The 23,547-nt window shown below is 39.1% G+C and overlaps 4 protein-coding genes and 1 long non-coding RNA gene across 14 annotated transcripts in view; 3 read left to right on the top strand and 2 right to left on the bottom strand.

Moving 5' to 3' along the window:
• Positions 1-23,547, top strand: part of LOC124313083 (dipeptidase 1-like) — a 1,013,891-nt gene that overhangs the window by 467,946 nt on the left and 522,398 nt on the right. The gene's annotated exons all lie outside the window — the stretch shown is intronic.
• LOC124313070 (gamma-aminobutyric acid receptor subunit beta-like) overlaps positions 1-23,547 on the bottom strand; it is a 53,009-nt gene that overhangs the window by 1,780 nt on the left and 27,682 nt on the right. Inside the window, exons 4-7 of the mRNA XM_046777786.1 lie at positions 2,409-2,635; positions 2,237-2,319; positions 2,022-2,159; positions 1,628-1,912 (exon numbers count right to left, since the gene is read on the bottom strand). Coding sequence (XP_046633742.1) covers positions 1,628-1,912; positions 2,022-2,159; positions 2,237-2,319; positions 2,409-2,635 — 733 coding nt within the window. The remainder of the gene's footprint in view (positions 1-1,627; positions 1,913-2,021; positions 2,160-2,236; positions 2,320-2,408; positions 2,636-23,547) is intronic.
• On the top strand, positions 3,263-8,626 carry LOC124313363 (vitelline membrane outer layer protein 1 homolog). Of its 3 annotated transcripts, none has more exons than XM_046778260.1 (4): positions 3,263-3,516; positions 5,730-5,740; positions 5,811-5,990; positions 8,260-8,626. In XM_046778260.1, exons 1-4 carry the CDS (start codon positions 3,301-3,303, stop codon positions 8,477-8,479), a joined length of 627 nt encoding a protein of 208 aa, XP_046634216.1. In that variant the 5' UTR covers positions 3,263-3,300; the 3' UTR covers positions 8,480-8,626. The 3 variants fall into 3 exon arrangements, with proteins under 3 accessions (XP_046634216.1, XP_046634215.1, XP_046634217.1); XM_046778259.1 differs by lacking the exon at positions 3,263-3,516 and adding an exon at positions 5,330-5,438 and having other exon boundaries at positions 5,499-5,740; XM_046778261.1 differs by lacking the exons at positions 3,263-3,516; positions 8,260-8,626 and adding an exon at positions 5,330-5,438 and having other exon boundaries at positions 5,499-5,740; positions 5,811-6,337.
• LOC124313359 (vitelline membrane outer layer protein 1 homolog) lies at positions 9,949-21,974 on the top strand. Of its 8 annotated transcripts, XM_046778249.1 has the most exons (5): positions 9,949-9,984; positions 10,046-10,273; positions 12,487-12,497; positions 12,568-12,747; positions 19,499-20,036. In XM_046778249.1, exons 2-5 carry the CDS (start codon positions 10,058-10,060, stop codon positions 19,719-19,721), a joined length of 630 nt encoding a protein of 209 aa, XP_046634205.1. In that variant the 5' UTR covers positions 9,949-9,984; positions 10,046-10,057; the 3' UTR covers positions 19,722-20,036. The 8 variants fall into 8 exon arrangements, with proteins under 8 accessions (XP_046634205.1, XP_046634207.1, XP_046634202.1 ...); XM_046778246.1 differs by lacking the exons at positions 9,949-9,984; positions 10,046-10,273; positions 19,499-20,036 and adding exons at positions 12,087-12,195; positions 15,017-15,383 and having other exon boundaries at positions 12,256-12,497; XM_046778254.1 differs by lacking the exons at positions 9,949-9,984; positions 10,046-10,273; positions 12,487-12,497; positions 12,568-12,747; positions 19,499-20,036 and adding exons at positions 16,718-16,742; positions 16,804-17,031; positions 19,244-19,254; positions 21,587-21,974.
• LOC124313554 lies at positions 16,948-23,247 on the bottom strand. The gene is made up of 2 exons (XR_006910768.1): positions 23,171-23,247; positions 16,948-17,027 (listed from the first exon to the last, which is right to left on the bottom strand). It is a non-coding gene; the product is annotated as an uncharacterized LOC124313554 (long non-coding RNA).

The raw sequence follows: 23,547 nt of genomic DNA, 5'->3' as shown, positions 1-23,547 counted from the left end.
TCAATATCTACGTGACATTTCGGCTGATTGGATTTCGGCACCGCCCCCATTTTGGCTGGGCGACTCCTCCTCCTCCTCTTCCTCCTGGAGGCTGAATATCTTTTCGACTGATCAACCATCAACAGTTGCCGAGAGATAGAAAAGCCTCACTCCCGCCCATCTACAAAAGCCTCGGCAATAAACTTGACAAGAGAAGAGAAGAGAAAAGACGAAGGAGCTATAGCTATATAGTATAGAGAGACATCTAAACTATACACAACAGTTTGAATTGATGATGATGTCATGCGTTCGATATCGTCAGCTCCATTGATTTTTGTTGCCAGCCCGTCTCCTAGCAGAGTCTCTCTGTGTGTGCGCGAGCGAGCTATTTGATTTCATAGAGCATATAGGAACCAGCAACTCTTCTTCTTTTTTGTGTGTGTGTGTCTCGTGTTATAGCTATTATATGCTCACGCCTGAAAGGAGAATCTTGGGCCGTGTTTATTGTTATTATTCGCTGGTGCGAAGAAGAAGAAGAATAATATTTCAAGACGGCATCTTCTTTTTCTTATTCTTTTTTTGAACTAAAGAAGAAGAAGAAAGGAGCGGCCCACGCCTTATTCCTCCACTTTAACGCCACCGGCGAAATTGAATTAAGAAAGAAGATGAAAACTCGTAACTTTTGGTTATTATTACAGAAAAAAGGAGCCAACGCGCGCATATAGTCCCAAATATAAGAAAAAAATATGGAATAAATAAGATTTGCGGAATGATAGCCCGAGGCAATATATGCGCAATATTTCAGCGTAGCCGAGATGAGGAAGCAATTGAGAGTGAGACGTTTGAAGGCAAGAAAAGAAAGAAAGACAAGAAATCGATACTCTGTTCACAGCACGTCTCTCTCGCTAGACTGGGCCCGGTTGTTCAATGTTGTTGTTGTTGTTGCGGATGGCTCGATTATGTAAATATGTTTAAGACTACCACACACACACACCGTCTGATTATTAAGGTGGTGAAAGAGAGATGGGGAGCTCTGCCAGCTGAATTTTGAATGAGGCCTCCGATAAATCTGTCCGTCGGTCTAAACAACGTCCATCGCAGTTGGGTGGGGATTTATATGCCAACGCGTCATACTGGCGCATTACACAGGGACGACGCTTCTATCCATTTTCTCGTGCACACACACGCGGATAGAAACATGTTTCCAGCTGGTCATGTCCAATACGTGAGCTACATATTCACTCGTCTAACATGTATCAAACTCGATGCGATAAGGCGGGCAATTCGAATACATCAATTGATATATGGACGGGCGGAGGAGCTACTAGCTGATACAAAAACAAAATCCAAATAGGATTTATGTATGGAAAACTAGGCAAAAAAGAAAAGACACGTGTCCCCCACTCGGCTGAAACGGGAAATGTCGTGACCTGTGTGCATATTCGGATGCCGCAGAGTCGAAAGAACAAAACAAAAAGAAACTTATTGGATATGTTTTCTTTTTGTTTTGGCTGTTTTTTGACCCGGCGATATGGAAATAATTCAATGAAATTGCTCAGAGTCACATGCACGATCAACGTGATGGATACTGTGTGAGACACGAGCTTAAAGGTCATGAGGCGGACGCGTGAGCGGGTGTAGTACGTACCCAGGAGCGAAGCAAAGACCATGACGAAGCAGGTGCCCAGGTAGATATCGATGGATTTGACGTAGGAGATTTTTGGCAATTGGGCGTTGGTTGACGACATGAGCGTCGTCATGGTGAGCACCGTCGTCACGCCCAGCGAGACCCTGGCCGGAGCAGCGTTGCGGTTGATCCAGAACGAGACCCACGAGATGACGACAATCAAGCTGGACGGGATGTAGATCTGAATCAAATAGAAGCCCATCGAGCGGACGAACTGAATGTCGCACGCCAGTCGGGAATAATTGCCTGGATGCGGGGCGGACGGAATCAAAGTAAAATGGAATTTCAAATGAATTTCAGCTGCTCGTCATTTCATTATTCAACGAGATGCAGTGTTGTCGCCAAGCAACCGTACCTGTGGTCAGACTGTAGCTGTATTCACGTTTGCGGTAGCCCATGACCTGGAACTGGGGAAGTTCCACCTCGGGGAAAATGGAAACGGCCTTGGGGCTGTCCACCCATTTGTACCAAATTTCGTTGGTCGTGAAACCGACTAAAAATATCAAAAATCGTCTTTCGTTCAACATCTGTTTGACAATCAAAGAAATCCGATTTCGGTTTCAAACTCACAGCTTTCGATTTCAATCGGGCAGAGCTGGCTGTCCAGCGGGAAATACTTGAGGTTCATGGGGCACGACGCCGTGATGGTTATTCTGCGAGGCCCCAAAACAAAACAATTGGAAAAAACAATGAAAATGATGTTTGATACGAATATCATTTTGGAATAATGAAATAATCGAACCTCATGCTGCGCGTAATTTCACCGTCGTGACGGATGCGGACGAATTCGTTGGACGTCGTCACCGTGTGCAGGTAGGCCGTTTTCTCGTTAGGGAAAAAAGTGTCGGGCACCCACATGTTGCGCAAGTACTCGGTACTCACCGACAGGATTTCGACGCCCCTCTGGCGCTGGAACGAAAGCCGGTCGTCCGTCCAAAACTGCCGGAAGTAAACATCCAGCGTGAAATCCTGTGAGGCAGAAAAGCAAAAAAAAAAATCTCATAAGTCTCGCGTAGTCAAAAGTTATTGATTTCACTATTATTGCGTAATCAGTTTGAATTTAAAAAAAAAAAGGCTAAAAAGATCTCAGAATTAAAAGCAGTGGGTACAAATCTAAGAAAAAACGAGGTCAAACAACGAAAAGGTGATATTTTGGGAACTTGGAAAATTGAATAAAGATGTGGTGGACTCAATTTAGTCTTGTATGAAACCAACAGAAGCAATTTAGCCATGTACGAAATCATTTGAAAGTTGCACAAGAGGAGACGTTAAGCCAAATACAATGGAGGACAATTGGCAAAAAAGAGAATTGGTAATCCCAATGAACACGCATGTCCCCATCATGGAATGTTGCAATCCTTTGATAATTTTGTAATTAAATTACTTAAATGATTTTGAATTAGCATTATAAGTCAATCTTCCTAGGTCGACTTTTCCGTCCCAATACCCCCCCCCCTTTCACCTAACGTGAACAGTATATAAGGGGTAAGAATCAATTCAATTTTCATCAGTTCACTTGATTCGTCAACCAGTGGCAACACTCCCGAAAGATAAAACAAAGGTACGTAACGATTTCGATAAGTGACAAAATTCACTTAAGTCTAACTTTGATTTGGATTTAGTTGGATTAAAAAATGACTAAACTGATGCAATTCGTTGCTCTCGCGGCCGTTCTTGGCTGTTTTCTACCCACGACGGTTACGGCCCAGTCAAGCCCAAGTTGGGGCCGAGTCCAGTACTGCCCCCGAGGTCAAAAGGCCGTTGGATTTCGATTGGCATTTGAGGATTTAAGTGCTAGAAGACTTGTGACCATTGTTTTCATTTGCACACGTGGAAGTAGGATTACCTCGCCCGCAACATCGTGAGTGTTCAACTAGATTTTAATTGCAGGTTGGCACTGGTTGGCACTATGGATCTAATGTGAATGTTTTGATTTCATTAGTAGGGGAATTCCGGGTCGAACACGCATTTGCCGGCCTGGCAGATTCTTAACATCGTGTCGATTACAACTGGTACGACCCGGGAAAAACACGAGGGCCAACAATTTGAACTGCAGGTGCAACGACGGACAGACACTTCAAGGGGACGGGAGCAAAGTTGGCGTTTGGCATGGATGGTCCCGTAGCTGTCGCAACGGCATCGTGGGTTTACAGACGAAAACGAGAAGAGGATTTATCTACGACGCTAGATTCCCCTGTTCCCGCCCACGCCCAAGTGCTGAAGCAGCAGAGATAGAAGAAGTAGAAGAAGAAGTAGAAGTAGAAGAAGAAGTAGAAATAGTAGAAGAAGTAGAAGAAGTAGAAGAAGAAGTAGTAGAAGAATTAGAAGAAGAAGTAGAGTAAAGAACAGACGATTCTATTTATGGACTCGTTGCTGGGCAATTCCAGACTTATTTCTTTATTCTAATTAATAATATTTTTCTGTTCTTCTAATGTGGTAGAAATGGGATAGAAATAAACTTTTCAATTGGCAATAATTTTGTTTGTTCATCAATTCAATGTGCTACACTGTAGGCTTAACAACAAATACTGATTGGATTTGGATAGGAGGTCGAGTTCGTTTGCAACTCAGAATTCGTTACGCTGTATCAAATCGTACCGATCAAAAGTTGAATCGACACAATTTCAACTAAACCGTCGGAGGTGGACATATAAAGATTTAAAAACGATGAAACACCTTCAAAAATGCATACATCTATTTTGTCTTAGGTAATTTACTTCCGGCCCATTCGTTGTTTCTTTTGCAGTTTAAGACACTATCGCTTACACGATGCATCTCATCAATCCGTAATTATTTTTACTCTGCGGGGTAAAATGCCTGTGGATTCAAAATAACAAAAACTGAACGTAAAACGATCAATAGTTCAATGTGTTCAATAAACAAGTCCAATTGTGCAACAGGAGATTACGCCAACAACAGGGTTGGGTACCAATACCCCTGGCCAACAAGAATTTTTAAAATCCTAACATGTATGGAGTATGCCCAGCACAGAATGTTTTAATCGATTTGGTGATTCTGAAACCATTTCGCAATTTGATTGGCATGCGTCAATCTTACTAGTTCGTCTTTTCCGTTTTAAGTGGAATCGATAATCGAATATAAGGAATGATAAGTGATTGTTTTCCAGAATTATTTGATTTTTACAAATTACTCTTCTCGAAAACTTATTATCAATGATTATAAATTGAATTAAAGTGTCAAATATCGAGGAGAATCTAGATAATTGATCACAAGCTTATTGCAATTATTTAATTATACGATTGTTTTCTTTCGAGAAAAGTAGAAAAGCCCATTTTTTTACAAGTCTCGAATACCTTTCCTATCGAGATCGAAAAACAAAAGAAAAAAAGTTAAAATTCTAAATTCATACACATTTAAGAAACGAAAAAAATGGGCGATGGAAAAGGTTCTTTAGTTTGTAGAAAATAATTAAATCAATTGGGTTTTTATCCCAAATTAAATAGACAAGCTTGTACAAGAGTACGCCAAGAACAAAGTTGGGTTCGTTGCCAAAACAAAATTTTGTAATCCTAATGGACACATGTCCCCAACAAAACATTTTGCAATCTGTTGATATTTTCGGATATTTTTAAAATTAAATTTCTTAAATTATTTTGTAATTTCCTTTGAATATCTTTCGATCTCCGCACCTCTTTTTCGAACCCCCCCCTCCTTCACCCAGCGTGAATGGTATAAAAAGGGAGAGAATCAATTCAGTGATCATCAGTTTCTCAGTTTCTCCAGTGGCAAGCACTCCTGAAAACAAGCAAAGGTACGTAACGATTTCGATTGTAACGAAATTCACTTTAGTCTAACTTTGATTTGGATTTAGTTGGATTTTAAAATGACTAAACTGATGCAATTCGTTGCTCTCATTGCCGTTCTTGGCTGTGTTTTACCTACGACGGTTACGGCCCAAACTTGGGGCCCAGTCCGGTCCTGCCCCCGAGGTCAAAAGGCCGTTGGATTTCAATTGTGGTTCGAGAATCGTCCAAATAGAAGGCTTGTGGCTATTGTTTTAATTTGTACACGCGGAAGTAGAATTGTCTCGCCTCCAGGACCACCTCCAGGAACGTGAGTGTTCAACTAGACTTTGATTGTAGGATTCACCAAGGATCTAATGTGAATGTTTTGATTTCAATAGTAGGGGAATTGCGGGTGCCGTACGCACTTGCCAGTCTGGCAGATTCTTAACATCGTGTCGATTGCAACTGGAACGACCCGGGAGAAATACGAGGGCCAACAATTTGAACTGCAGGTGCAGCGACGGACAGACACTGCTAGGGGGCGGGAGCCAACCTGGCATTTGGCAAGGATGGTCCCCTAGCTGCTCCAACGGCATCGTGGGCATACAGACTTTTGCGGGAAGATCCCCAAACCCATTTCATATCTTCAACGCTAGATTCCCTTGTTCCAGCCAAAGTGCTGAAGCAGAGATAGAAGAAGTAGAAGAAGTAGAAGAAGAAGTAGAAGAAGAAGAAGTAGAAGAAGAAGTAGAAGTAGAAGTAGAAGAAGAAGAAGAAGAAGAGTAAAGAACAGACGATTCTATTTATGGCCTCGTTGCTGGGCAATTCCAAACTTATATCTTTATTCTAATTAATAACCTTTTTCAATTCTTTTAATTAATTTATGGAGTAGAAATGTGGTAGAAATATACTTTTCAATGGGCAACCTTTTAGTTTGATCATCATTTCAATATGCTACACTGTATCGTTTCAAAACCAATCGAAACAATTGCTAAATTGATTGGATCGGAAGTCGAGTGCGTATGAAACCAACAATTGGATTGTGACTTTTATTAAGTATATTTATTCCAATTTAAATTTAAATTGCTGAAAAGCGGGATTCAAAGTGATTTGCGGGAGATCACCTAGAGAGACTGATTTTCCATTGCACCTGAATGAGAATATGCCCAACTTGTTTTTCGTACGTTTCCATAAATGTTTTTTTTTTTTAAGAAACACCAGAGAAACTCTGCAAAAGAAGTCGATGTTCGCCGATAGATAAAAGTACAAGCAAGCAAGATTTTTGACAACCTGGATAATATTTCGCTCGCTCAACAAAAAGTTAACTTTTGCGACATTTCCGGACAATATGGTGTCACGAATATGGTCGGAAATTTACCAACTGTTGAGAGTTTTGCCAGGAAAATCGATTCCCTAAATTAGTCAAACTCAAGAAAATATAGACAACAGGTCCCGATAAAGGTACATAGTAGGTATAGGTTTACTTTAATATCTTTGACTCAACAGTCATTCATACTAGCTTCAAACTTCCTTCAACGAATAACGATTTGTAAGATTTGCCACTTGCTGTTCACCGGATGAAGGGAAGGACGAAAAAAGCCCGTCGAGTAAAAACAACTAAAACCAAACGAAAAATGATTCAAAGTTCACTGTTTTCCAGAATTATTTAAATTTAATAACCCTCTTCTGGACATCTTTATTATAAATAAAATTAAAGTGTCAAATAACGAGAAGAATGTAGATAATTGATCACATGCTGATTTCAATTATTTAATTATTCAATTGTTTTCTTTCGAAAAAAGTAGAAAAGCGAATTTTTCCAAAGAGTCTCGTATAACAAACCAACTGACCAACTGGGAAATCTGCAGCTTCTTATTAACATCGAAAAAAGTCAAACAACCTAAAATTTAAGAAACGAAAGAAATGGGCAATGGAAATAGATGTTTAGTTTGTAGGAAATTAATTAAATCAATGTTGCTAAAAACCAAAATAAATGGACCACATTGTACAAGAGGAGAAGTTTCGCCAAGAACAAAGTTGATTACCTTGCCAAAATAAAAATTTGGTAATCCTAATGGACACATGTCCCCAACAAATCATTTCACAATCTGTTGAGAATTTTGAAACTCAATTACTTAAATCATTTTGAAATTACAATAAAATGTACTACGTCGATCTCCTCTCGTCTTTTCCGTATCCCCCCGCCAGCGTAAGCCGTATAAAAGGGGTGAGATCAATTCAATTTTCATCAGTTCACTTGATTCATCGATCAGTGGCAAACACTCCCGAAAAAAAACGAAGGTACGTAACGATATCGATTGTAACAAAATTAACTTTAGTCTAACTTTGATTTGGATTTAGTTGGATTTTAAAATGACTAAACTGATGCAATTCGTTGCTCTCATTGCCGTACTTGGCTGTGTTTTACCCACGACGGTTACGGCCCAATCGTGGGGCCCAGTCCGGTCCTGCCCCCGAGGTCAAAAGGCCGTTGGATTTCAATTGTGGTTCGAGAATCGTCAAAATAGAAGGCTTGTGGCTATTGTTTTATCTTGTACACGCGGAAGTAGAATTGTCTCGCCTCCAGGACCACCTCCAGGAACGTGAGTGTTCAACTAGACTTTGATTGTAGGATTCACCAAGGATCTAATGTGAATGTTTTGATTTCAACAGTAGGGGAATTCCGGGTGCCGTACGCACTTGCCGGTCTGGCAGACACTTAAGATCGTGCCAATTACAACTGGAACGACCAGGGAGAAACACGAGGGCCAACAATTTGAACTGCAGGTGCGACGACGGACAGACACTGCTAGGGGACGGGCACAGCATTGGCGTTTGGCAAGGATGGTCCACTAGCTGTCGCACTGGCATCGTGGGCATACAGACCAGAGCAGGAAGACGCCCCAACCCATTTCATATCTTCAACGCTAGATTCCCTTGTTCCCGCACAAGTGCTGAAGCAGCAGAGATTGAAGAAGAAGTAGAAGAAGTAGTAGAAGAAGAAGTAGAAGAAGAAGTAGAAGAAGAAGTAGAAGTAGAAGTAGAAGAAGAAGAAGAAGAAAAGTAAAGAACAGACGATTATATTTATGGCCTCGTTGCTAATTTGCTGGGCAATTCCAAACTTATTTCTTTATTCTAATTAATAACCTTTTTAAATTCTTTTAATTAATTTATGGAGTAGAAATGTGGTAGAAATATACTTTTCAATGGGCAATCTTTTAGTTTGATCATCATTTCAATATGCTACACTGTATCGTTTCAAAAACAATCGAAACAATTGATTTATTGGAACGGAGGTCGAGTGCGTATGAAAACCACAATTGGATTGTGACTTTTATTAAGTATATTGATGCCGAATTGAATAAAGCGGGATTCAAAGTGATTTGGGGGAGATCTCCGGGAGAGACTGATTGATTTGAAATTTGCTTCTGAATGAGAATATTCCCAACTAGTTTTTCGTATGTTTTCAAAATGTTTTTTAAAAAAGAAAAACCAAAGAGAAACTCAGCAAAAGAAATTGATTTTTGCGGATTTTTGCCAATGGATAGCAATCGGTAAACGTAATTAAATAGATTCGACTTGATGTAAAAGAACATTTTTGACAACTTGGAAAATCTCTCGCTCAACAAAAAGTTTACTTTTGCGACATTTCCGGACTATATAGCTTCAAAAATGCGGTCGGAAATTTCCCAACTGTTGAGAGTTTTGCCAGGAAAATCAATTCTTTAAATTATTAATCAAACTCAAGAAAATAAAGACAACAGATCCCGATAAAGATACATAGTAGATATAGGTCTACTTTATAATATCTTTGACTTAACAGTCATTCATACTCTTCAAACTTCCTTCAACGAATAACGATTTTTTAGATTTTGAACTTGCTGTTCACCGGATGAAGGGAAGGACGATAAATTGCCGTCAAGTAAAAATAATTAAAACCAAACGAAAACGATTAAAAGTTCAATTTAGTATTCCAGAATTATTTAAATTTTTAATAACCTTCTTCTCAACATCCTTATTATAAATTGAATTAAAGTGTCAAATAATGAGGAGAATGTAATCAGTTTGAAATTTAAAAAAAAAGGCTAAAAAGATCTCAGAACTAAAAGCAGTGGGTACAAATCTAAGAAAAAACGAAGTCAAACAGCGAAAAGGTGATATTTTGGGAACTTGGAAAATTGAATAAAGATGTGGTGGACTTAATTTAGTCTTGTATGAAACCAACAGAAGCAATTTAGCCATGTACGAAATCATTTGAAAGTTGCACAAGAGGAGACGTTAAGCCAAATACAATGGAGGACAATTGGCAAAAAAAGAGAATTGGTAATCCCAATGAACACGCATGTCCCCATCATGGAATGTTGCAATCCTTTGATAATTTTGTAATTAAATTACTTAAATGATTTTGAATTAGCATTATAAGTCAATCTTCCTAGGTCGACTTTTCCGTCCCAATACCCCCCCCCCTTTCACCTAACGTGAACAGTATATAAGGGGTAAGAATCAATTCAATTTTCATCAGTTCACTTGATTCGTCAACCAGTGGCAACACTCCCGAAAGATAAAACAAAGGTACGTAACGATTTCGATAAGTGACAAAATTCACTTAAGTCTAACTTTGATTTGGATTTAGTTGGATTAAAAAATGACTAAACTGATGCAATTCGTTGCTCTCGCGGCCGTTCTTGGCTGTTTTCTACCCACGACGGTTACGGCCCAGTCAAGCCCAAGTTGGGGCCGAGTCCAGTACTGCCCCCGAGGTCAAAAGGCCGTTGGATTTCGATTGGCATTTGAGGATTTAAGTGCTAGAAGACTTGTGACCATTGTTTTCATTTGCACACGTGGAAGTAGGATTACCTCGCCCGCAACATCGTGAGTGTTCAACTAGATTTTAATTGCAGGTTGGCACTGGTTGGCACTATGGATCTAATGTGAATGTTTTGATTTCATTAGTAGGGGAATTCCGGGTCGAACACGCATTTGCCGGCCTGGCAGATTCTTAACATCGTGTCGATTACAACTGGTACGACCCGGGAAAAACACGAGGGCCAACAATTTGAACTGCAGGTGCAACGACGGACAGACACTTCAAGGGGACGGGAGCAAAGTTGGCGTTTGGCATGGATGGTCCCGTAGCTGTCGCAACGGCATCGTGGGTTTACAGACGAAAACGAGAAGAGGATTTATCTACGACGCTAGATTCCCCTGTTCCCGCCCACGCCCAAGTGCTGAAGCAGCAGAGATAGAAGAAGTAGAAGAAGAAGTAGAAGTAGAAGAAGAAGTAGAAATAGTAGAAGAAGTAGAAGAAGTAGAAGAAGAAGTAGTAGAAGAATTAGAAGAAGAAGTAGAGTAAAGAACAGACGATTCTATTTATGGACTCGTTGCTGGGCAATTCCAGACTTATTTCTTTATTCTAATTAATAATATTTTTCTGTTCTTCTAATGTGGTAGAAATGGGATAGAAATAAACTTTTCAATTGGCAATAATTTTGTTTGTTCATCAATTCAATGTGCTACACTGTAGGCTTAACAACAAATACTGATTGGATTTGGATAGGAGGTCGAGTTCGTTTGCAACTCAGAATTCGTTACGCTGTATCAAATCGTACCGATCAAAAGTTGAATCGACACAATTTCAACTAAACCGTCGGAGGTGGACATATAAAGATTTAAAAACGATGAAACACCTTCAAAAATGCATACATCTATTTTGTCTTAGGTAATTTACTTCCGGCCCATTCGTTGTTTCTTTTGCAGTTTAAGACACTATCGCTTACACGATGCATCTCATCAATCCGTAATTATTTTTACTCTGCGGGGTAAAATGCCTGTGGATTCAAAATAACAAAAACTGAACGTAAAACGATCAATAGTTCAATGTGTTCAATAAACAAGTCCAATTGTGCAACAGGAGATTACGCCAACAACAGGGTTGGGTACCAATACCCCTGGCCAACAAGAATTTTTAAAATCCTAACATGTATGGAGTATGCCCAGCACAGAATGTTTTAATCGATTTGGTGATTCTGAAACCATTTCGCAATTTGATTGGCATGCGTCAATCTTACTAGTTCGTCTTTTCCGTTTTAAGTGGAATCGATAATCGAATATAAGGAATGATAAGTGATTGTTTTCCAGAATTATTTGATTTTTACAAATTACTCTTCTCGAAAACTTATTATCAATGATTATAAATTGAATTAAAGTGTCAAATATCGAGGAGAATCTAGATAATTGATCACAAGCTTATTGCAATTATTTAATTATACGATTGTTTTCTTTCGAGAAAAGTAGAAAAGCCCATTTTTTTACAAGTCTCGAATACCTTTCCTATCGAGATCGAAAAACAAAAGAAAAAAAGTTAAAATTCTAAATTCATACACATTTAAGAAACGAAAAAAATGGGCGATGGAAAAGGTTCTTTAGTTTGTAGAAAATAATTAAATCAATTGGGTTTTTATCCCAAATTAAATAGACAAGCTTGTACAAGAGTACGCCAAGAACAAAGTTGGGTTCGTTGCCAAAACAAAATTTTGTAATCCTAATGGACACATGTCCCCAACAAAACATTTTGCAATCTGTTGATATTTTCGGATATTTTTAAAATTAAATTTCTTAAATTATTTTGTAATTTCCTTTGAATATCTTTCGATCTCCGCACCTCTTTTTCGAACCCCCCCCTCCTTCACCCAGCGTGAATGGTATAAAAAGGGAGAGAATCAATTCAGTGATCATCAGTTTCTCAGTTTCTCCAGTGGCAAGCACTCCTGAAAACAAGCAAAGGTACGTAACGATTTCGATTGTAACGAAATTCACTTTAGTCTAACTTTGATTTGGATTTAGTTGGATTTTAAAATGACTAAACTGATGCAATTCGTTGCTCTCATTGCCGTTCTTGGCTGTGTTTTACCTACGACGGTTACGGCCCAAACTTGGGGCCCAGTCCGGTCCTGCCCCCGAGGTCAAAAGGCCGTTGGATTTCAATTGTGGTTCGAGAATCGTCCAAATAGAAGGCTTGTGGCTATTGTTTTAATTTGTACACGCGGAAGTAGAATTGTCTCGCCTCCAGGACCACCTCCAGGAACGTGAGTGTTCAACTAGACTTTGATTGTAGGATTCACCAAGGATCTAATGTGAATGTTTTGATTTCAATAGTAGGGGAATTGCGGGTGCCGTACGCACTTGCCAGTCTGGCAGATTCTTAACATCGTGTCGATTGCAACTGGAACGACCCGGGAGAAATACGAGGGCCAACAATTTGAACTGCAGGTGCAGCGACGGACAGACACTGCTAGGGGGCGGGAGCCAACCTGGCATTTGGCAAGGATGGTCCCCTAGCTGCTCCAACGGCATCGTGGGCATACAGACTTTTGCGGGAAGATCCCCAAACCCATTTCATATCTTCAACGCTAGATTCCCTTGTTCCAGCCAAAGTGCTGAAGCAGAGATAGAAGAAGTAGAAGAAGTAGAAGAAGAAGTAGAAGAAGAAGAAGTAGAAGAAGAAGTAGAAGTAGAAGTAGAAGAAGAAGAAGAAGAAGAGTAAAGAACAGACGATTCTATTTATGGCCTCGTTGCTGGGCAATTCCAAACTTATATCTTTATTCTAATTAATAACCTTTTTCAATTCTTTTAATTAATTTATGGAGTAGAAATGTGGTAGAAATATACTTTTCAATGGGCAACCTTTTAGTTTGATCATCATTTCAATATGCTACACTGTATCGTTTCAAAACCAATCGAAACAATTGCTAAATTGATTGGATCGGAAGTCGAGTGCGTATGAAACCAACAATTGGATTGTGACTTTTATTAAGTATATTTATTCCAATTTAAATTTAAATTGCTGAAAAGCGGGATTCAAAGTGATTTGCGGGAGATCACCTAGAGAGACTGATTTTCCATTGCACCTGAATGAGAATATGCCCAACTTGTTTTTCGTACGTTTCCATAAATGTTTTTTTTTTTTAAGAAACACCAGAGAAACTCTGCAAAAGAAGTCGATGTTCGCCGATAGATAAAAGTACAAGCAAGCAAGATTTTTGACAACCTGGATAATATTTCGCTCGCTCAACAAAAAGTTAACTTTTGCGACATTTCCGGACAATATGGTGTCACGAATATGGTCGGAAATTTACCAACTGTTGAGAGTTTTGCCAGGAAAATCGATTCCCTAAATTAGTCAAACTCAAGAAAATATAGACAACAGGTCCCGATAAAGGTACATAGTAGGTATAGGTTTACTTTAATATCTTTGACTCAACAGTCATTCATACTAGCTTCAAACTTCCTTCAACGAATAACGATTTGTAAGATTTGCCACTTGCTGTTCACCGGATGAAGGGAAGGACGAAAAAAGCCCGTCGAGTAAAAACAACTAAAACCAAACGAAAAATGATTCAAAGTTCACTGTTTTCCAGAATTATTTAAATTTAATAACCCTCTTCTGGACATCTTTATTATAAATAAAATTAAAGTGTCAAATAACGAGAAGAATGTAGATAATTGATCACATGCTGATTTCAATTATTTAATTATTCAATTGTTTTCTTTCGAAAAAAGTAGAAAAGCGAATTTTTCCAAAGAGTCTCGTATAACAAACCAACTGACCAACTGGGAAATCTGCAGCTTCTTATTAACATCGAAAAAAGTCAAACAACCTAAAATTTAAGAAACGAAAGAAATGGGCAATGGAAATAGATGTTTAGTTTGTAGGAAATTAATTAAATCAATGTTGCTAAAAACCAAAATAAATGGACCACATTGTACAAGAGGAGAAGTTTCGCCAAGAACAAAGTTGATTACCTTGCCAAAATAAAAATTTGGTAATCCTAATGGACACATGTCCCCAACAAATCATTTCACAATCTGTTGAGAATTTTGAAACTCAATTACTTAAATCATTTTGAAATTACAATAAAATGTACTACGTCGATCTCCTCTCGTCTTTTCCGTATCCCCCCGCCAGCGTAAGCCGTATAAAAGGGGTGAGATCAATTCAATTTTCATCAGTTCACTTGATTCATCGATCAGTGGCAAACACTCCCGAAAAAAAACGAAGGTACGTAACGATATCGATTGTAACAAAATTAACTTTAGTCTAACTTTGATTTGGATTTAGTTGGATTTTAAAATGACTAAACTGATGCAATTCGTTGCTCTCATTGCCGTACTTGGCTGTGTTTTACCCACGACGGTTACGGCCCAATCGTGGGGCCCAGTCCGGTCCTGCCCCCGAGGTCAAAAGGCCGTTGGATTTCAATTGTGGTTCGAGAATCGTCAAAATAGAAGGCTTGTGGCTATTGTTTTATCTTGTACACGCGGAAGTAGAATTGTCTCGCCTCCAGGACCACCTCCAGGAACGTGAGTGTTCAACTAGACTTTGATTGTAGGATTCACCAAGGATCTAATGTGAATGTTTTGATTTCAACAGTAGGGGAATTCCGGGTGCCGTACGCACTTGCCGGTCTGGCAGACACTTAAGATCGTGCCAATTACAACTGGAACGACCAGGGAGAAACACGAGGGCCAACAATTTGAACTGCAGGTGCGACGACGGACAGACACTGCTAGGGGACGGGCACAGCATTGGCGTTTGGCAAGGATGGTCCACTAGCTGTCGCACTGGCATCGTGGGCATACAGACCAGAGCAGGAAGACGCCCCAACCCATTTCATATCTTCAACGCTAGATTCCCTTGTTCCCGCACAAGTGCTGAAGCAGCAGAGATTGAAGAAGAAGTAGAAGAAGTAGTAGAAGAAGAAGTAGAAGAAGAAGTAGAAGAAGAAGTAGAAGTAGAAGTAGAAGAAGAAGAAGAAGAAAAGTAAAGAACAGACGATTATATTTATGGCCTCGTTGCTAATTTGCTGGGCAATTCCAAACTTATTTCTTTATTCTAATTAATAACCTTTTTAAATTCTTTTAATTAATTTATGGAGTAGAAATGTGGTAGAAATATACTTTTCAATGGGCAATCTTTTAGTTTGATCATCATTTCAATATGCTACACTGTATCGTTTCAAAAACAATCGAAACAATTGATTTATTGGAACGGAGGTCGAGTGCGTATGAAAACCACAATTGGATTGTGACTTTTATTAAGTATATTGATGCCGAATTGAATAAAGCGGGATTCAAAGTGATTTGGGGGAGATCTCCGGGAGAGACTGATTGATTTGAAATTTGCTTCTGAATGAGAATATTCCCAACTAGTTTTTCGTATGTTTTCAAAATGTTTTTTAAAAAAGAAAAACCAAAGAGAAACTCAGCAAAAGAAATTGATTTTTGCGGATTTTTGCCAATGGATAGCAATCGGTAAACGTAATTAAATAGATTCGACTTGATGTAAAAGAACATTTTTGACAACTTGGAAAATCTCTCGCTCAACAAAAAGTTTACTTTTGCGACATTTCCGGACTATATAGCTTCAAAAATGCGGTCGGAAATTTCCCAACTGTTGAGAGTTTTGCCAGGAAAATCAATTCTTTAAATTATTAATCAAACTCAAGAAAATAAAGACAACAGATCCCGATAAAGATACATAGTAGATATAGGTCTACTTTATAATATCTTTGACTTAACAGTCATTCATACTCTTCAAACTTCCTTCAACGAATAACGATTTTTTAGATTTTGAACTTGCTGTTCACCGGATGAAGGGAAGGACGATAAATTGCCGTCAAGTAAAAATAATTAAAACCAAACGAAAACGATTAAAAGTTCAATTTAGTATTCCAGAATTATTTAAATTTTTAATAACCTTCTTCTCAACATCCTTATTATAAATTGAATTAAAGTGTCAAATAATGAGGAGAATGTAATCAGTTTGAAATTTAAAAAAAAAGGCTAAAAAGATCTCAGAACTAAAAGCAGTGGGTACAAATCTAAGAAAAAACGAAGTCAAACAGCGAAAAGGTGATATTTTGGGAACTTGGAAAATTGAATAAAGATGTGGTGGACTTAATTTAGTCTTGTATGAAACCAACAGAAGCAATTTAGCCATGTACGAAATCATTTGAAAGTTGCACAAGAGGAGACGTTAAGCCAAATACAATGGAGGACAATTGGCAAAAAAAGAGAATTGGTAATCCCAATGAACACGCATGTCCCCATCATGGAATGTTGCAATCCTTTGATAATTTTGTAATTAAATTACTTAAATGATTTTGAATTAGCATTATAAGTCAATCTTCCTAGGTCGACTTTTCCGTCCCAATACCCCCCCCCCCTTTCACCTAACGTGAACAGTATATAAGGGGTAAGAATCAATTCAATTTTCATCAGTTCACTTGATTCGTCAACCAGTGGCAACACTCCCGAAAGATAAAACAAAGGTACGTAACGATTTCGATAAGTGACAAAATTCACTTAAGTCTAACTTTGATTTGGATTTAGTTGGATTAAAAAATGACTAAACTGATGCAATTCGTTGCTCTCGCGGCCGTTCTTGGCTGTTTTCTACCCACGACGGTTACGGCCCAGTCAAGCCCAAGTTGGGGCCGAGTCCAGTACTGCCCCCGAGGTCAAAAGGCCGTTGGATTTCGATTGGCATTTGAGGATTTAAGTGCTAGAAGACTTGTGACCATTGTTTTCATTTGCACACGTGGAAGTAGGATTACCTCGCCCGCAACATCGTGAGTGTTCAACTAGATTTTAATTGCAGGTTGGCACTGGTTGGCACTATGGATCTAATGTGAATGTTTTGATTTCATTAGTAGGGGAATTCCGGGTCGAACACGCATTTGCCGGCCTGGCAGATTCTTAACATCGTGTCGATTACAACTGGTACGACCCGGGAAAAACACGAGGGCCAACAATTTGAACTGCAGGTGCAACGACGGACAGACACTTCAAGGGGACGGGAGCAAAGTTGGCGTTTGGCATGGATGGTCCCGTAGCTGTCGCAACGGCATCGTGGGTTTACAGACGAAAACGAGAAGAGGATTTATCTACGACGCTAGATTCCCCTGTTCCCGCCCACGCCCAAGTGCTGAAGCAGCAGAGATAGAAGAAGTAGAAGAAGAAGTAGAAGTAGAAGAAGAAGTAGAAATAGTAGAAGAAGTAGAAGAAGTAGAAGAAGAAGTAGTAGAAGAATTAGAAGAAGAAGTAGAGTAAAGAACAGACGATTCTATTTACGGCCTCGTTGCTGGGAAATTCTAGACTTCTTTCTTTATTCTAATTTATAATATTTTTCTGTTCTTCTATTATGGGGGTAGAAATGGGATAGAAATATACTTTTCAATTGGCAATAATTTTGTTTGTTCATCATTTCAATATGCTACACTGTACGCTTAACAACAAATACTGATTGGATTTGGATAGGAGGTCGAGTTCGTTTGCAACTCAGAATTCGTTACGCTGTATCAAATCGTACCGATCAAAAGTTGAATCGACACAATTTCAACTAAACCTGTGGAGGTGGACAGATAAAGATTTAAAAATGATGAAACACCTTCAAACATGCATACATCTATTTTGTCTTAGGTAATTTACTTCCGGCCCATTCGTTGTTTCTTTTGCAGTTTAAGACACTATCGCTTACACGATGCATCTCATCAATCCGTAATTATTTTTACTCTGCGGGGTAAAATGCCTGTGGATTAAAAATAACAAAAACTGAACGTAAAACGATCAATAGTTCAATGTGTTCAATAAACAAGTCCAATCGTGCAACAGGAGATTACGCCAACAACAGGGTTGGGTACCGATACCCCTGGCCAACAAGAATTTTTGAAATCCTAGCATGTATGGAGTATGCCCAGCACAGAATGTTTTAATCGATTTGGTGATTCTGAAACCATTTCGCAATTTGATTGGCATGCGTCAATCTTACTAGTTCGTCTTTTCCGTTTTAAGTGGAATCGATAATCGAATATAAGGAATGATAAGTGATTGTTTTCCAGAATTATTTGATTTTTACAAATTACTCTTCTCGAAAACTTATTGTCAATGATTATAAATTGAATTAAAGTGTCAAATATCGAGGAGATTCTAGATAATTGATCACAAGCTGATTGCAATTATTTAATCATACGATTGTTTTCTTTCGAGAAAAGTAGAAAAGCCCATTTTTTTATAAGTCTCGAATACCTTTCCTATCGAGATCGAAAAACAAAAGGAAAAAAGTTAAAATTCTAAATTCATACACATTTAAGAAACGAAAAAAATGGGCGATGGAAAAGGTTCCTAAGTTGGTAGAAAATTAATTAAATCAATCGGGTTTATATCCCAAAAGAAATGGACAAGGTTGAACAAGAGGAGAAGTTACGCCAAGAACAAAGTTACTTTGCCAAAACAAAATTTGGTAATCCTAATGGACACATGTCCCCAACAAAACATTTTGCAATCTGTTGAGAATTTTGAAACTCAATTACTTAAATCATTTTGTAATTTCCTTGGAATAAACTTCGATCTCCGCACCTCTTTTTCGAACCCCCCCCCCCCCTCCACCCAGCGTGAATGGTTTAAAAGGGGAGAAAATCAATTCAGTGATCATCAGTTTCTCAGTTTCTCCAGTGGCAAGCACTCCCGAAAACAAGCAAAGGTACGTAACGATTTCGATTGAAGCAAAATTAACTTTAGTCTAACTTTGATTTGGATTTAGTTGGATTTTAAAATGACTAAACTGATGCAATTCGTTGCTCTCATTGCCGTTCTTGGCTGTGTTTTACCCACGACGGTTACGGCCCAATCGTGGGGCCCAGTCCGGTCCTGCCCCCGAGGTCAAAAGGCCGTTGGATTTCAATTGTGGTTCGAGAATCGTCAAAATAGAAGGCTTGTGGCTATTGTTTTATCTTGTACACGCGGAAGTAGAATTGTATCGCCTCCAGGACCACCTCCAGGAACGTGAGTGTTCAACTAGACTTTGATTGTAGGATTCACCAAGGATCTAATGTGAATGTTTTGATTTCAACAGTAGGGGAATTCCGGGTGCCGTACGCACTTGCCGGTCTGGCAGACACTTAAGATCGTGCCAATTACAACTGGAACGACCAGGGAGAAACACGAGGGCCAACAATTTGAACTGCAGGTGCGACGACGGACAGACACTGCTAGGGGACGGGCACAGCATTGGCGTTTGGCAAGGATGGTCCACTAGCTGTCGCACTGGCATCGTGGGCATACAGACCAGAGCAGGAAGACGCCCCAACCCATTTCATATCTTCAACGCTAGATTCCCTTGTTCCCGCACAAGTGCTGAAGCAGCAGAGATTGAAGAAGAAGTAGAAGAAGAAGTAGTAGAAGAAGAAGTAGAAGAAGAAGTAGAAGAAGAAGTAGAAGTAGAAGTAGAAGAAGAAGAAGAAGAAAAGTAAAGAACAGACGATTATATTTATGGCCTCGTTGCTAATTTGCTGGGCAATTCCAAACTTATTTCTTTATTCTAATTAATAACCTTTTTAAATTCTTTTAATTAATTTATGGAGTAGAAATGTGGTAGAAATATACTTTTCAATGGGCAATCTTTTAGTTTGATCATCATTTCAATATGCTACACTGTTTCGTTTCAAAACCAATCGAAACAATTGCTATATTGGATCGGAGGTCGAGTGCGTATGGAACCAACAATTGGATTGTGACTTTTAATAAGTATATTGATGCCGAATTAAATAAAGCGGGATTTAAAGTGATTTGGGGGACATCTCCGGGAGAGACTGATTGATTTGAAATTTGCATTTGAATGAGAATATTCCCAACTTGTTTTTCGTATGTTTTCAAAATGTTTTTTTAAAAAGAAAACAAAAGAGAAACTCAGCAAAAGAAATTGATTTTTGCCGATTTTTGCCGATGGATAGCAATCGGTAAACGTAATTAAATAGATTCGACTTGATCTAAAAGAACATTTTTGACAACTTGGAAAATCTCTCGCTCAACAAAAAGTTAAGTTTTGCGACATTTCCGGGCAATATGGTGTCACGAATACGGTCGGAAATTTCCCTACGGTTGAGAGTTTTGCCAGGAAAATCAATTCTTTAAATTATTAATCAAACTCAAGAAAATATAGACAACAGATCCCGATAAAGATACAAAGTAGATATAGGTCTACTTTATAATATCTTTGACTTAACAGTCATTCATACTCTTCAAACTTCCTTCAACAAATAACGATTTTTTAGATTTTGAACTTGCTGTTCACCGGATGAAGGGAAGGACGATAAATGGCCGTCGAGTAAAAACAATTAAAACCAAACGAAAACGATTAAAAGTTCAATAGTATTCCAGAATTATTTAAATTTTTAATAACCTTCTTCTCAACATCTTTATTATAAATTGAATTAAAGTGTCAAATAATGAGGAGAATGTATTGATCACAAGCTGATTGCAATTATTTAATTATTCGATTGTTTTCTTTTGAGAAAAGTAGAAAAGCGCATTTTTCCACAAGTCTCGTATACCAAACAAACTGACCAACTGGGAAATCTGTTTCGTATCAATCGATCGAAAAAAGTCAAACAACCTCAAATTAGTCCATTAAAGAAACGATGTTTAGTTTGTATTAACCACATTGTACAAGAGGAGAAGTTTCGCCAAGAACAAAGTGGGTACCTTACCAAAACAAAATTTTGTAATCCTGGACGCATGTGGACACAATGGACACATGTCCCCAACAAAACATTTCGCAATCTGTTGAGAATTTTGAAACTCAATTACTTTAATCATTTTTAAATTACAATAAAATGTACTACGTCGATCTCCTCTCGTCTTTTCCGTATCCCCACGCCAGCGTAAGCCGTATAAAAGGGGTGAGATCAATTCAATTTTCATCAGTTCACTTGATTCATCGATCAGTGGCAAACCCTCCCGAACACAAACAAAGGTAAACGTAAAGATTTCAATTGTAAAAAAAATAAACTTTAGTCTAACTTTGATTTGGATTCAGTTGGAATTAAAAATGACTAAAATGATGGAATTCCTTGCTCTCATTGCCGTACTTGGCTGTGTTCTACCCACGACGGTTACGGCCCAACCTGGGGTCCCAGTCCAGTTCTGCCCCCGAGGTCAAAAGGCCGTTGGATTTCGATTGGCATTTGAGAATCGACAAAATAGAAGGCTTGTGGCTATTGTTTTCAGTTGTACACGCGGAAGTACAATTGTCTCGCCTCCAGGAACGTGAGTGTTCAACTAAACTTTAATTGCAGGTTTCACCAAGGATCTAATGTGAATGTTTTGATTTCATTAGTAGGGGAATTCCGGGTGCCGTACAAACTTGCCGGCCTGGCAGATACTTAGTATCGTGTCGATTACAACTGGAACGACCCGGGAGAAACACGCCGGCCAACAATTTGAGCTGCAGGTGCAACGACGGACAGATACTGCTAGGGGACGGGCACCCAATTGGCGTTTGGCAACCATGGTCCCCTCGCTGTCCCAACGGCATCGTGGGCTTACAGACCGAAACGAGAAGACGCCCAAACCCATTTTATATCTACGGCGCTAGATTCCATTGTTCCCGCCCAATGGCTGAAGCAGAGATTGAAGAAGTAGAAGAAGAAGTAGAAGAGGTAGAAGAGGAAGAGTGAAGAACAGACGATTCTATTTATGGCCTCGTTGCTGGGCAGTTCCAGACTTCTTTCTTTATTCTAATTAATAACATTTTTCTGTTCTTCTAATGTGGTAGAAATGGGATAGAAATAAACTTTTCAAATGGCAATAATTTTGTTTGTTCATCATTTCAATATGCTACACTGTACGCTTAACAACAAATACTGATTGGATTTTGATAGGAGGTCGAGTGCGTATGAAACTCAAAATTCGTTATGCTGTATCAAATTGTACCGATCAAAAGTTGAATCGACACAATTTCAACTAAACCTGTGGAGGTGGACAGATAAAGATTAAAAAACGATGAAACACCTTCATACATGCATACAGCTATTTTGTCTTAGGTAATTTACTTCCGGCCCATTCGTTGTTTCTTTTGCAGTTTGAGACACTATCGCTTACACGATGCATCTCATCAATACGTAATTATTTACTTTGCTCGATTGTTTCCTTTCGAGAACAGTAGAAAAAGGCATTTTTCACAAGTACCATTCCAACTGACGACTGGGAAATTGGTTCCGTATAACCCCATCAAATTACGTTTAAGAATTGGAAAAAATGGGCGATGGAAAAGGTTGTTTAATAGCATTGTATAGGAAGTTAACTAAACCAATCGGGCTGTATCCCGAAACAAATGGGCCAAGTTGTACGAGAGGAGACGTTACGCAAAGAACAGGGTAGGACACCAGGCCAAAAACAAGAATTGGTAATCCTAATTGTTCCCAACAAGAAATTTCGTAATCTGTTGATAATTTTGTAATTCAATTTCTGAAATCATTTTGCGATTGGCATTATATGCCAACCTTTCTGGCTCGTTTTTCCGTCCCCCCCCCCCTCGCGCCTAACGTGAACTTCATATAAGGGGTTAGAATCAATTCAATGTTCATCAGTTCTCTTGATTCATCAATCAGTGGCGAACCCTGCCGAAAAAACGAAGGTAATTCAATTAACGATTTTGATGGGTAACAAATTTACTTTGGTCTAACTTTCTTTTGGATTTAGTTGTTGGATTTGAAATGATTCAACTGATGCAATTAGTTGCTCTCACGGCCGTACTTGGCTGTTTTCTACCTACGACGGTTATTACGGCCCAATCGTGGGGCCCAGTCCAGTTCTGCCCCCGAGGTCAAAAGGCCATTGGATTTCAATTGATATTTGAGGGTCCGCGTGAGAAAAGACTTGTGGCTATTATTTTTACTTGTACACGCGGAAGTAGGATTACCTCGCCTCCAGGAACGTGAGTGTTCAATTAGATTTTAATTGCAGGTTTGTACTATGGATCTAATGTGAATGTTTTGATTTCATTAGTCGAGATTCTGGGATTTCGGGTCAGCCACATTTTTGCCGGTCTGGCAGATTCTTAACATCGTGCCAATTACAACTGGAACGACGATCCGGGGCAAACAATCCGGCCAACAATTTGAACTGCAATTGCAGCGACGGACAGACACTGCTAGGGGACGGGAGCAAAGGTGGCTATTTGCAAGGATGGTCCAGGGCCTGCCGCAACGGCATCGTCGGCATACAAACCAAAGCGGAAACAAAACTGTTTTATATCTACGAAGCCAGATTCCCTTGTTTCTTCTCACGTGAATCAGA

This window comes from Daphnia pulicaria, chromosome 9 (genome assembly GCF_021234035.1).
Source record: "Daphnia pulicaria isolate SC F1-1A chromosome 9, SC_F0-13Bv2, whole genome shotgun sequence".
NCBI classification, from domain to species: Eukaryota; Metazoa; Arthropoda; class Branchiopoda; order Diplostraca; family Daphniidae; genus Daphnia; species Daphnia pulicaria.
The sequence above is the reverse complement of the archived record's forward strand: the minus strand, read 5'-3'. Positions and strand labels throughout refer to the sequence as shown.

Excerpts from the sequence above, each read along its gene's own strand:
- LOC124313363 (XM_046778259.1), top strand. The coding sequence starts at position 5,511 with ATGACTAAACTGATGCAATTCGTTGCTCTCATTGCCGTTCTTGGCTGT. Across the intron at positions 5,741-5,810 it reads CCAGGACCACCTCCAGGAAC|TAGGGGAATTGCGGGTGCCG; the intron begins GTGAGTGTTCAA and ends TGATTTCAATAG. Across the intron at positions 5,991-8,259 it reads ATTTGGCAAGGATGGTCCCC|GTCCACTAGCTGTCGCACTG; the intron begins TAGCTGCTCCAA and ends TTGGCAAGGATG.
- LOC124313359 (XM_046778249.1), top strand. The coding sequence starts at position 10,058 with ATGACTAAACTGATGCAATTCGTTGCTCTCGCGGCCGTTCTTGGCTGT. Across the intron at positions 12,748-19,498 it reads ATTTGGCAAGGATGGTCCCC|GTCCACTAGCTGTCGCACTG; the intron begins TAGCTGCTCCAA and ends TTGGCAAGGATG.